Raw genomic sequence first — 12915 nt, 5'->3', positions numbered from 1 at the left:
GGTTAGGTTAAATCGCTGGCAGGTTGTGACAAAGCACACACCTAGCTGCTTCACGCTATTGAGATACATGCATGATTTGAGAGACAAGAAAACAGAAAAGAAAAAAAACTGATTGAGTAGATGTGCATCTTTCAAAGTTACAGACTTAGATGTTAAAATAAGAATTTTGAAACATGTAGAGGGCGCTTCAAATTACTTCCCATGTTCTTCTATTCCTACAGAGCCACCTGAAGCTTTTGCCCCTCAGCCCAATGTGACCTTCATGGCGTGGGACAATACTATCCTCACCTGCACCGCTACCGGTATACCAACACCCAGGATGACATGGACAAAGGACGGCCTACCTCTGCCAGACGACTCTCGAGTGGTCGACTTTGGGGACGGAAGACTGTTCCTCAGAAGTATGACCCCGAGTCTGGCCGGTATCTATACCTGTCACGCTATAAATGATGCTGGCGCCAGTGAAATACCCATTTATGTCTCCTACTCAGGTAAGACAAACTATGACATATCGGGGGAAGGGACGGCCGGAAATTGGGGGCTTGGGTGGGTGTGTGGGTATTGGCATTGTGTGTTATGTGAACTTAATGAATGAATGAAATTAAAATTGATGTTTTCCCCCTTTTTTCCTTTTTTTTTTCCTTCCCCCCCCCCCCCATTAACGGTCACAACCTTAATGTGGGTTAGTTTCTGTCTCGATGTAAGGTTACCGGGTTTAAGCTGTTTTGTTTTCGTTCAGAGACCTTCATCTTGGTTGGCCCTTCTTAAAAAATGACATAATACAGAGCAAGAGATGATGCAACTTTGCTTTGTACTAAGTACAGGAAAGGCAAAAACAGTGGCTTCAAAGTTTTGTGCGCACATATTGGCCGTCAATTTCGATTTAAGAATTGTACTACCAGAACCAATGCAGAAAGAACAGACACCTTTGCTTGTTGCTGGCAAACATGAATGCTGTTCACCTTCATTCTCTCTCTTCATCAAAATCCTCTACAGTTCCGCCAACAATTCTGGAGGAGGTAAAGCAGAGCTACACGGTCATCGAGACCGAATCGGTGCAACTGAACTGTCCAGCGGAGGGATTCCCCAGACCGCAGATCCAGTGGTTATTTAACGGAGAACCAATCTTAAACCCTGGCCTCGACCACTTTGTCGACGACCAGGGCTCCCTCTCCATTCCCTTCGCGGCCAGCGAGAATGGTGGCACCTACACCTGTAAGGTGGTGAATCCAGCCGGCCAGGTTTCACTCGACATAGCATTGCACGTGTTGGGTGAGTAAGAACGGACATGCATTATCATCGGTTGGATCTTTAGAGCACAGTATCCATGTGTTTTGAACTGTTTGCTCAAATCTATATAATGATGGCAAGTGAAGCATAGCTGCAACCACAACCAGCGATCAATCTACTGTACTGGATCTGTTTTGTGCAGAAGATATGAATGGATACTGAAATTTTTCTCTCTTTTTACTTGCAAATAATACTTTATTGGTACTCACAATGGATGATATAAGTGTTTCAGCCATGAACAGATAACGGTGTGTTGAACATGCTTTCTTATACCGGAGAGACATTTTGCTGATTTTTAAAAAAGGAAAAAAAAAATACTCAAGTTTTTGCTTCAGATTCTTTGTGCTTTACTCTCTTTATTTCATGTTGGCTTTACAAATAATGTCAAGTTTGTGCTAATAGAAGGCATTGTTGCGATTGTAGCAGCAAAGTAATTTGATGGAATGTGTTCTGTAATTCTTTTGTGTTGTCTCTCAAACTGCCAAGTGGAACAACAATTATGCAAGACAATCTCTTTGATGATAAAAAGGATGCTCAGTAATTACTGGATACACTCGATTAATTTTAATTAAAAAAATAGAACTTTCATGAATTTTGCAAATTTCATCTTACTTAAAATCCTTTGAACAATTCAAAATCATTCACACAATTGAAGATGACATTGTCTTTCTTATAATATTGAAAGTACTATAGATGGAGTACAATCAACTAATGTTTTTTAATCATTTTGATATCTTAAAAGAGATGCATGTGATTCAAACCATACCATCTGGATGTGAAACATCAACAATCAACAGTAGATAATTTATTCCCAGAATCAGCTGATATTATTAAATATTAAAATACAGATCAATTCAGCACATACTTTTCACTGATTTTGATCCATTAGTTGCTTTCCCTGAGCCTCCTGAGGTGGATTTCTGAAACAATCCTCTAGTAATGAAATGTCGACTAATTTGTACATTCATCTTTTCAAATGTTGAACAGACTGAATAAGAACACTATTGAATGAAGGGTCAGTTACAAGGACTGAATTTAAAAAATTATAATATAAAAAAGGTAATGTTTCAGAAATAGTAATGCATGGTTCTTAACCGAAATTATACAGTCCTTTTTAGTGCACTTAATTAAACAGCACTTAAATAAACGTCTGAGAGATGCAGACGATCCACTTCTCTCATCTTATAATAATAACTCATCATCGTCAGTTACTCCATCCTCCATCAACTTTGAACTCTGACCCTGTGATGAAACTTGACTGTTGGTAAAATGAAGCAGAAATGCAACCATCAATTTTACGGGGAGAGATCACCCATTTCATTATGCTTCAGTGAAAGCTCCCATGAACATGTTACTCTTATACTTTTATTACCATTACTTCCAGTACAATTATATTTTCATTGTTATCATGATCATAAACAAACAAATGAAATTGATTTTCTGATACGCAAACTCACCTCATCAGATCCTAAAAATACTGCGATATTAGCTACTTCATCCGTGGTGCCCAATCGACCAGTAGGCTGACGAGCTAGGAAGGAAGCCATTGCCTGAAATGAAACAGATTGAAGCAGTTCATATCTGAAATTAAAAATATATTGTTCTACAACATCTCAGTAAAGGTAATCAAATACCGGAGGTTCAAACAAGAACAGAAACATCTTTCTCATTGTCTAAACAAGACAATAAATACATTTTGCACACATATAAAATAAAAAATAAAACTGTTAGCAAACTGCTTATCCACTAGAGGGCCTGTGTAAGAGAAAGTGTAAAAGTAAGTTGGCCTGACGTTTCGATCCTAGCAGTATCTTCTTCAAAGGCTAAATGACAAGCCTTTGAAGAAGATCCTGCTAGGATCGAAATTGTCATTTAGCCTTTGAAGAAGATCCTGCTAGGATCGAAACGTCAGGCCAACTTACTTTAACACACATATAAAAGAAGTGAGGATATTAATAGATTCTGACATGAAAAGCCCCAATGTAGCTTTATCATTCTGATTTTAAAGTAAGTAAATGTCTTCTGCTATTAACCTTCTTAGCAAGTTAATCATTTTGTTTAGATCTCCCACATTTGAAGCTAACATTCATGGGCGTCAACAGGTGGGGGACGGGGGGGGACATGTCCCCCCCACTTTCAAAAGTGGAGGGGATATCACATCATTTGTCCCCCCCACTTTTCAGAGCAGTTATTAAAAAAATCACATATGCGCGATTTTCTATCACAATTGCTGAGCTGATTCAAGTAGAATCTAACTTAAGAATCATTATCAATAAATTGCACTGGAAATTAGAACAGTGCTTGGCCCTTTATCCCCCTTCCTCAGATATTCACCCTCCCCGCTTCGTCCGAGACCTCTGATAAAAGTTTGTGCGATGTTTGAACGATGTTTTAGAGTGTTTTGTGGAAGCACCCCTTCTCGCCAGAAATGGAATTCTCCTTGCCCTACACTGTGAATCAGAGAAAACGACGCATTTCAACTTGAAAACAAGTCGAAGACCCCACCAGGAAGGTAATATCATATATTTTAGGCCCTACAGACAGTATTCTGCCTGTATGCAGGGTATTATATGATACCAAACTACTGAAAATATTTCGTTTGAGATGGACGCTGTGTAATTCGTTTCCCTTGGTGTCAGAACGGCATCTTTCTACCAGTACTTTCTGTCGGAATTTAGTTTTGTGAGACAAAATTTCTCCTCACAGATCTGGTTCTGATGTAACTAAAAACGACTCAGGAAGGCCATCTCCTGCGATCTAGGGGGTCTTATGTACCCAAAATTTTCTGGTACGCTACGCGCCAACCAATGGTGGCGCTCCGCTTAGATAGTATAGTGTCCCCCCCACTTTCTGAAACCTGCTGACGCCCATGCTAACATTCCACTAATCAATGTATGAAGCTGCCATGATACACCTCTTCACTGTCAAAGCTTGCCAAATGGACAATTTTGTCAAACTCAGAGCACAACTTGAAATATTTGCTGCCATTCATGTTGGAAAAAAACAAATTTGCATTGTCATATTTCAAATTACACTGGAACACAGCAACAAACTATGACCAAATGGACAAGGGAGCTTTGACATATATAGCACTCTCTTTGGAAGTGATAGATTTATTTTCAAAGTATGATAAGAAAAAAACAGGAACAAAGCACAACATTGAATATCTATGACATCTATGCTTTAGAAGTATTTTACCTTCTTTAAGAGATGGTGGAGGAAGAAAGAAACACATGGATGCAACAAATCTTTCTTTTTCTGAATGGCCTATCATGGCTTTCACAGAACTGATTTTGACGAGGCCATAAGTCATCGGTATTTGCCATTAAATATGCTACAAAGTCAGAAACTGGTCACTCATATTCAAACTAAAACATATTAACATTTTAGTTTTGAAAAGTCTTGGGTATTTTAGCATGTTAACAGTTGGGTTGAAGCACTGATGGCCTTTAAATGACTCACAATGCACATGGATATTTATCCAATTTTCATGAACAAAACAAATTTCCAGGATTGCAGGTCTAAACATTTTTCTAATTTGGTGTTATTAAGCAACACACACCTTGTCAAGATCGCCCATTGCCTTCATTCTATCTCTGAGTGATGGTGAATCGATTGTACCCGGACAGATACAGTTGAATCGTATTCCCGTCTTGATAAAGTCTGCGGCAGAGCACTTTGTTAATCCAATGACAGCAGCTTTTGAAGCCCCGTAGACTGCACGGTTTGGTGCTCCTGTAGTAACATGGGTAAGGAACAAAATGATGCAAGTTTATTACATGTAAAATTTCAGTATTCCAGTTTCTCTTTCCTTAATCCCTGATAATAAAGACAGCCCATAGATAGAAGAAAAGGTTTCAAGAGGAAACTTCATTTGAAGAGGGGGTGTGGGGGGGGGTGGGGCCTTAGAAGCAGTTAATTTACTGTAGGAGTAGTGTACTCTATTACATACAGCGAAAAGTCACCAAAACATTCTTCATGAAAAGTATCAATTCGATATATATATATATATATTTGACACCACAAAACAAAATTGAGGCTACCTTTATGGTAAACAGACATGCAGGGGAGGCCAGATGTCCATTTAAGGCTGTATAATCTTACACATTCAGTGCACTGTCCTCAATCCCCAGTGACCTATTGCTTGATGCATGCATGTCCAGCATTTCTAAATAAAAGGTTTTCATGGAAATTTCGAACAGAAATCTACAGCTACTACTATATGCATTTTAACACACTGTTTTTAGGTGTATTGTACGGACTTCCATGCATATGAATGTCAGGCATGTTCATACATAGTGACATACAGTAGATCTGCATTGACCACCGGACAAACGGCCATTGTATTTACTTAATTTACATTTCTAAGTAGGACATGTTGACTTTGTGAAGTAAGTAATCTACAGGTGTCCAGCAAACTTGATGAATACTATTGTTCACCCGTAAATAAAAATCTACAAAATCTTACCTTTATAACTAGAAACAATGGATGACATGTTAACCACACTTCCCTTTTTGGCTTCAATCATCTACAAAAATTGAAATATATAAGTATTAAGGATATTTCAATGAGGTTTAGAGGACTATAAGGCTTCAATCATATGCAATATAGAAAGTATATTGAAAGGATGTTTAAATGATGGATACTAGGTGCCAACATCAAGATCAAATGTGATTTATTTACTTGAATTATACTGAAACCCATACCCATATATGATCTAAGCATCCAGATCAGGATCATATCCTTCTAATCCCTCTAATGCCGAGGGAGATCAGGACAGGTACTCCATATCAGGATTAACTGTGGTATTGCACATGTGTACAGTACATGCACTGGCATCACACTAAGCCCATATCTAATCTTGGCATCGAGATTAGATCGTTAATGCTGGGATCGATCCTTCCCTCCAATTGTTAGGGAAGATCAGTATGTGAACTCCACATCCAGATCAAATGTGTACTTACTTGCATTACAATATGTATATCTGATCTCGTAATTCCTCATATGTCTGGTTTAAACCGTTAATTAACAAACTTTCAATTTCAGAGTACACTTCAGGTCCAGGTATCTTTCACTTCCGCATTGCTTTCACTCAGTTCTCATACTAAAATATATCCTTTTTTCCTCCTCAAAAGGTGTTGTAAATGTTTGTTAATAATTATTAATGAGCTTAAGCACTTGAAGATAAAAAATTACTTCTGTCTACACATTTTAGAACAATGTAACACTAGGCCTAGTCTAAGTACAGCATAATACTGCACCCCAGATAAAGGATAATTGTTGATCATATTAAAATTGTATTGGTAACAAAATTTAGACTGTTCCAAGGTTTTCTAAACATTAGTTTACATGCTTCTAAGCAACATTTTCATAACCCCCTTTCTGCTCATTCTATTCTCAGTAGCAGAAAAATGTCAGTCCCAATACCAAAATGCAAGCAGCTCCATTAAGTTTAGCGATTAGTTTGATTCCCGAAACAAGTCTCACCTTTGGCAGAAAAGCTCTCATAGTTCTGTACATGGATTTGATGTTAACATCAAATGAAAAATCAAACTCTTTCTCTTCTGTCTCCAAGACACTCCCGTTGGCTACATAACTGAAGAAATAAATTACAAGCTTTTCAGTTTATTAAGTTAATATAATATCAATATGCAATGTGATTACAGTTTGGAACAGAGAGAAAACTCTACAAGTCCTTGGTTATTGTCTCTTTCTCCACATGACTCCATGTTCATCAACAAAGTTTCTATATCAACAAAACTTTAACATACCATTCTATACAAGGCTTATCTTACAATGTGGAACAGAAATTTCTTTGGAGTGGGCATGGCCAAGTCCTTCCTCACAATTCAATTTTACAGCAAAATCTAAATTCTCCAGATTACGGTGGGAAGGTCTGGTTGGGGATGGGGGAGGGGGGAATCGGATAACTTTTGTCCTGATATATTTATTGTAATTTGTTGTGAAATTTGATAGGTGTAATGTATTACACAAGACACTATACAACAACCACCATGCAACCAACCCATCTCTGTTTTTGTCATGTTTTGAGGTCATTCTGTATGAACATTTAAAAATTTGCAGCATGGTACATGTTCACTTAAGTGTTCACTTAAGTACGTACAACTATGTATGGGTTGGCTAACGGATGACTCTATTCAGGAATATCCAGTAGTTAGCACATAACTTACAACGTTTGAAAACCACTCCTTACCCAGCACAGTTGAAGAGAATATCCACAGTTCCAATCTCAGCAGCTAATGCATTCACCTCCTCCGTCTTTGTTACATCAAGTTTTCTGACTTCAATTCCTTTTGATGGAATTAAGAATTGATTCAATTTAACCAACAAAAAAAAAAAATGGCAATATTTGAATTGGAGTTGATCAAGACAATACTGAACATTCCATATTGCAATTATATTTTCACAAACAAATAAAAACTTTCTCTTTCAACATAACTTGTCAATGAAGTACGTTACTGTAACTCCTTGGACTAAAATACTTTTTAACCTCTCCAACTTTGCAGTGTCCCCGACCTAAATCCCCCACACCCTCCTTAATCCCCCACACCCTCCTAAATCCCCCACACCCTCCTAAATCCCCCACACCCTCCTAAATTTCCCACACCCTCCTAAACCCCCCCCCCCCCACCTCACCCTCCGCCTCCGTTCATGCTTTCCCAAACCTCCCAATATCTGTTTCAGGCAAACAGGAGAATGAATCACCAACTCCAGATATGTTTTTGTAGAATTGTGTTCATGTTGTTTAGTGATTTAGAATTTCTGTGTCAAGAGCTTTGTTGTTTTTTGTCAATGATTAAGTGATGAAACATTCAGGGCATGGATATCTAATATCAAGGTTCAAAATCAATAAAGTGATGGTATTGGCTCCTGTATAAAGGATAAAGAAATTAACTTTACTTAAATTTACTTTCTGCAAAATGCAAAATTAGATTTGGTTACACATACAGTATCAAGCAGTCAATCTTGGAAATCGTTTGGGTGATACAGTAGGTAGGTGACTAGCCCAATCATACATTGGATTGTTTGGGATCAAGCAAAGGCCAGGAAGAGTAAAGCCATTTAATTTAACTATTCAAATATGATAAAGACATTTTAATCAATTGAAAAGAAAACTAATCACTTACCATTTATTCCTTCTAACTCTTTCAACTTTTCTAAGTTGATATCTGTAGCAAAAACCTTTGCTCCTTCTCTAGCAAAGGCCTTCAGGAGAGATTAAAACAAACATGAAAAAATATCATTATGTACAACACCATGTAGAAAGTCTCAAAATTTAATAGCATCTGATAAAGCAACACTTCACTTAAAAAAAAAAAAAAACACCACAAGGTGTACAAACCACATTACAAAAAATGCCATCTCTAGAATGCCTGCGCTTGCAATACAAATTGTAGCCTACTACTTCCATTTTGTTTGATTATTAAAAAAAAATCATTTTATCTGTTAAAAGTCATGTTTTGTGGTCCTGTTCATCAGATTAAAATATCTTTGCACAGCTTTGGCTCGTTTGAGAATGTTGTCGGAAGCAAATCTCACAGCATATCGATATATTAATATATATCACCAAAATCAAAATATTGTTAAAAACACTACAGTATTACAGTCCCTGCTGTGGAATATCTGCTGTATACTTTACTGAACACATGGACTTGAGAGAAGACACTGCATATTACTCTTAGCTAAGTAGCTACAGAAAGAGAGGATCTATTTGATGCACTGATCTGTACACTGTTGCACTGTTAGTGTTAGGGATGCACCGGATCCAAATTTTGGATCCGGCCGGAACCGGATTTTGCCGGATAGTACATGAAATTCGGCCGGATAAAATCTGGCCGGAACCGGATTTTTTCAGAAAATCATTAATAAGAAGTAGAAGTATGAAACAAGTAGCAAATCTTAGGTGAGGTATACGCATATTATAAAGAAGGTGAAATTAAGACCCCATTTATGAGATTAAATATGACTTGAAGTGGTGTAATCTACATTCTTTAATAAAATTTAACTACAATATAATTGTTGACAAGCTTGATACAGTATGAAAATTTGTTTGCTGGAAAAATACTGCATACAGTACTACCTACCTTTTTAAGGAATAATTCAGGCCAGATTTTGAAAAAGATCCGGCCAGATTTTGCAAAAGATCCGGCCGGATTTTGAAAAATATCCGGCCGGAACCGGATAATTGCTCACTATCCGGCCGGATAGTCCGGCCGGACCGGATATCCGGTGCATCCCTAGTTAGTGTACAGATCAGTGATTTGATGATGCAGTTCACAATATTAGAGGGCAGTATACTTAAACTTATAAGGATCTCACACCTGGGACCTTGTGAACAAGTGAAAACTAACAATTCATGTCCTACATTTGTCTCACATGTTGACAGTAGCTTTTTTAAATTGCTATTAATTATACTAGTATATTTACTGTCTTAGGTGGTGCACTAGCTGGCACTTTAAAATCAGAAACGAAGGCAAAGCCTTGTCACAGATGCTGTTGACTTCCCTGAATGGTCAGTTTCTGCTGTGTGAATCCAAGGTTATTATGTTCCGTCAACGACTACTGTTATGAGTTGACAGGGACTAATGGTGACCCTTTCAGGGTTCCATACCTGTTTATTCTATATTATTACATCTCTCTGTTCCCACCCCAGAAAAAAAGCAATATGGAATAGGATAGCATTTTAAATTTTTTTTAGATATGTTATCAAGTAGTATGTGTGTGACTTAAATGTTAGAGAGCATGAATGGAAGTACATCCTATAGATGCAATTGAAGCAATCTTGATCTTGATAGATGTCCACACAAATCGCCCAAAGGATAGTTGACATGTGGTCCTTCTTTGCCTGAATTAGATGAGGTTTTCCAGAAGATGCCTGAAGGAGACTACACTAGAGGCAGATTTGAGCTCTGGTGGTTGTTTATTCTATAGAGGGATGGTGTGTGGATAGAGCGAATATTTATGAGTCCTTTTCGGCTCTCAGAGTTTTATCTTTCAAATATTGAGATAGTATGAGTTGCTGGTGCGATGTGGTCAGCTACAAGATGAAGAACGTTACGAGGCGTACTGACATGAGTTTCTTTGTACATGTAAGGTGATGCGTCAAGCTTTGGTCAGGTCTACGTATTTCTAATTTATCCCTGCTGAGATCCAACTTCAACTTCACAAGTCAGCGATGTGGAACAACATTGAATGCCTTGCTTAAGTCCATAGTTTACACAACTCTACCTGACCATGGTTGTCTAGCCAGTTGGGTTTCAATATGATCTACCATGTCTAAAGCCATGTTGTCTTTCACAAGTATGGAATGAATTTAAAAATCACTCAGTTCAGACAGGTCTTCAAAGAGCAACATGTAGGATATTTTTACCAGTGAGCAAAGGGGGTGTTACTAAAACGAATGACAATTGCGTTACACATAACGAATGACAATATGTTGTACACACTAAAAAATTGCGTTGACTAAAACGAATGACAGGGAATGACAGCATGTCCAGACATTTGCTTCAACCGGATATCACAGTTCAGACTTCGTGGGTATATTAAAGCCACGCAAACCGAGTGGACCCGAAGTGCGTGGCTTACAGATCTAGTAAAGTACGGACAAGATACAAACGCACCTTATAGTAAGCGAAATTGTAAGTCTGATTTTAAAAAGTAAATTTAACGTCATTTTTCCGATATTAATTGTTAGAAACTAACAATACTATAGTCTTGAAACGGCTAAAAATTTCAGGAAGAGTCCTTATATTGGAAAAAAAAAAGATTTTTTTATTGTAGGGGGGGTGCAAAAGGGACTGGAAAAGGAGAAAATTTGAGCCAGTTATGGAGCTACTCTTTAACAGTGGCGTAGGGAAGGGGGGGAAGGGGGCGGAACTTTTCCCCCAAAAATTGGAAAATCTGGGTTAAAATCGGAAAAATCCGAGTTGACATTTTGCGACTGTGACCCTGTTTTCACGCAGAAAACCAATAACTGCATTTACTCCTCTCCGTTAATCATTTTATCTCTTCTCACCACCATCCTTCGTTGTCATTCGCTGTCATTCGCGAATGATAATTAACCGTACAAAGTCAATTGTCATTCGGTCATTCGCTGTCATTCGTTTTAGTTTGTCCTAGCAAAGGGCCTGTTTATACAGGTGAATGACAGAAATGTGCATCTCTAAAGCTTAAAATCTACATGGTCATGAAAATATGGAAAATTGATCATGATACAGACCTGTCAACTCTCCCAGTTTTACGGGGAGACTCCCGGTTTTACCCGAATCTCCCGGCCTCCCAGTTTCATATTCTATTCTCCCGGTTTTTTAATGTTTCATCACTTGCGAAATTTCTGAAAATGGCCAACACTTAGTCCTATGCTTATTCGCGTAATCTAAAATAGACTGATTGTTTACAAACACGTTACAACTGACACAGTGCTGTGAGGGCCTCTCAACCAATAGCAGGCTGCTTTGTCAGTTCTCAGACTTAGCCCAATGTCGTTATTGCACGTTGTCCTTGGTAGAGTCCTGAATACAGTACAGTAGTACGGCGTGCACTGTGCATATGCCATGGTGCACAAGTTTAATAAACACAAGTTGTCACTTGTTTGTAAATGTGGCATACCGAATGTGTGCAGTTCGCATGCTGGCTACTTGTATATGACAAAAAACTGTTAAGTTCTATGCCGGCACACACTTTACCTGCGTCCTCTTCTATGCTTGGTGAATATCACGTCTTAAACTTTGATTTAAGAAACGGCTGTTTCAAACATCTCACTAATTCTTTCGGCGACTTTAATCCCTATTCATTGAGCACAATAGCATAACCTGCGTATTAACTCGTACAGGGATTATACGAGGTGTCTACGCGGCAATTTGTTTGTCAACGATTTTATACGCGATTGTACTTGTTTATACGTCTTTACACAATCCTGTGCGCGTACACATGTCCAGTACTTATACATGAGGGGTACTGTAGACTATTTATTTTGGAGTATCTATATAATTTCAGTTGAAAATTACCAACCTCCCTATTTTCCCCTTATTCTCCCGGTTTTTTGGCCCTGAAAAATGTTATTCTCCCTAATTTGGGGTCCAACAGGTTGACAGGTCTGATGACATGAATGGCAAGTTTGTGCATGTGACACTAACTAACATCGTTACGGTCCGTATAAATACATTCCTGTGCTAGGATTCTAGGCTAGGCCATGAGTAGATCTAGATGTTTACAAATTACATCTAGGCTAGGTTATTGATTATGTTTAGCCAGGGGTCTGATACTTCAACTGAAAGGTGCAGCTCCCTGGTTTATCGTATGTCAATACTCACCTCTGCTGCAGCACGTCCGATTCCTTGGGCTGAGGCGGTGCAAAAAGCAACTTTTCCATCTAAGCGACCCATCTTTAGTTTAATATGAGGACGAGTGGACGAACAATGGTAAGTGAAGACCTAGCGTATAGGTACATTTGGCATAAGCCTATACTATTATTACAGGTTCAAAGAACCAAGGCCCAACTTTAACCACAGCAGCACTACGGAAACAGCTGATCCGGTAAAACATCTGACATGTACCGTAGCTGATAAACGCCAGGAAAAAAACGGGTTAATCTTCGTTGTACA

General features: G+C 38.3%; 2 protein-coding genes across 3 annotated transcripts in view; one reads left to right on the top strand and one right to left on the bottom strand.

The window, feature by feature from the left end:
- LOC139963171 (hemicentin-1-like) overlaps positions 1-1727 on the top strand; it is an 18116-nt gene extending 16389 nt beyond the window's left edge. For both annotated transcript variants that reach the window (XM_071963722.1, XM_071963721.1), the window contains 2 exons: positions 222-491; positions 997-1727. In XM_071963722.1, the coding sequence (XP_071819823.1) occupies positions 222-491; positions 997-1280 (554 nt within the window). In that variant the 3' untranslated portion in view covers positions 1281-1727. The remainder of the gene's footprint in view (positions 1-221; positions 492-996) is intronic.
- On the bottom strand, positions 1627-12915 carry LOC139963178 (dehydrogenase/reductase SDR family member 6-like). The gene is made up of 8 exons (XM_071963735.1): positions 12625-12915; positions 8440-8518; positions 7506-7602; positions 6779-6887; positions 5759-5819; positions 4853-5025; positions 2748-2840; positions 1627-2548 (listed from the first exon to the last, which is right to left on the bottom strand). Exons 1-8 carry the CDS (start codon positions 12694-12696, stop codon positions 2495-2497), a joined length of 738 nt encoding a protein of 245 aa, XP_071819836.1. The 5' UTR covers positions 12697-12915; the 3' UTR covers positions 1627-2494.

Source organism: Apostichopus japonicus, chromosome 21 (genome assembly GCF_037975245.1).
Source record: "Apostichopus japonicus isolate 1M-3 chromosome 21, ASM3797524v1, whole genome shotgun sequence".
Lineage (NCBI taxonomy): Eukaryota > Metazoa > Echinodermata > Holothuroidea > Aspidochirotida > Stichopodidae > Apostichopus > Apostichopus japonicus.
This window is presented reverse-complemented; position numbering and strand designations above follow the sequence as displayed.

Excerpts from the sequence above, each read along its gene's own strand:
- LOC139963178 (XM_071963735.1), bottom strand. The coding sequence starts at position 12,696 with ATGGGTCGCTTAGATGGAAAAGTTGCTTTTTGCACCGCCTCAGCCCAA. Across the intron at positions 8,519-12,624 it reads TCGGACGTGCTGCAGCAGAG|GCCTTTGCTAGAGAAGGAGC; the intron begins GTGAGTATTGAC and ends TCTCTCCTGAAG. Across the intron at positions 5,026-5,758 it reads CATTGTTTCTAGTTATAAAG|GAGCACCAAACCGTGCAGTC; the intron begins GTAAGATTTTGT and ends ATGTTACTACAG.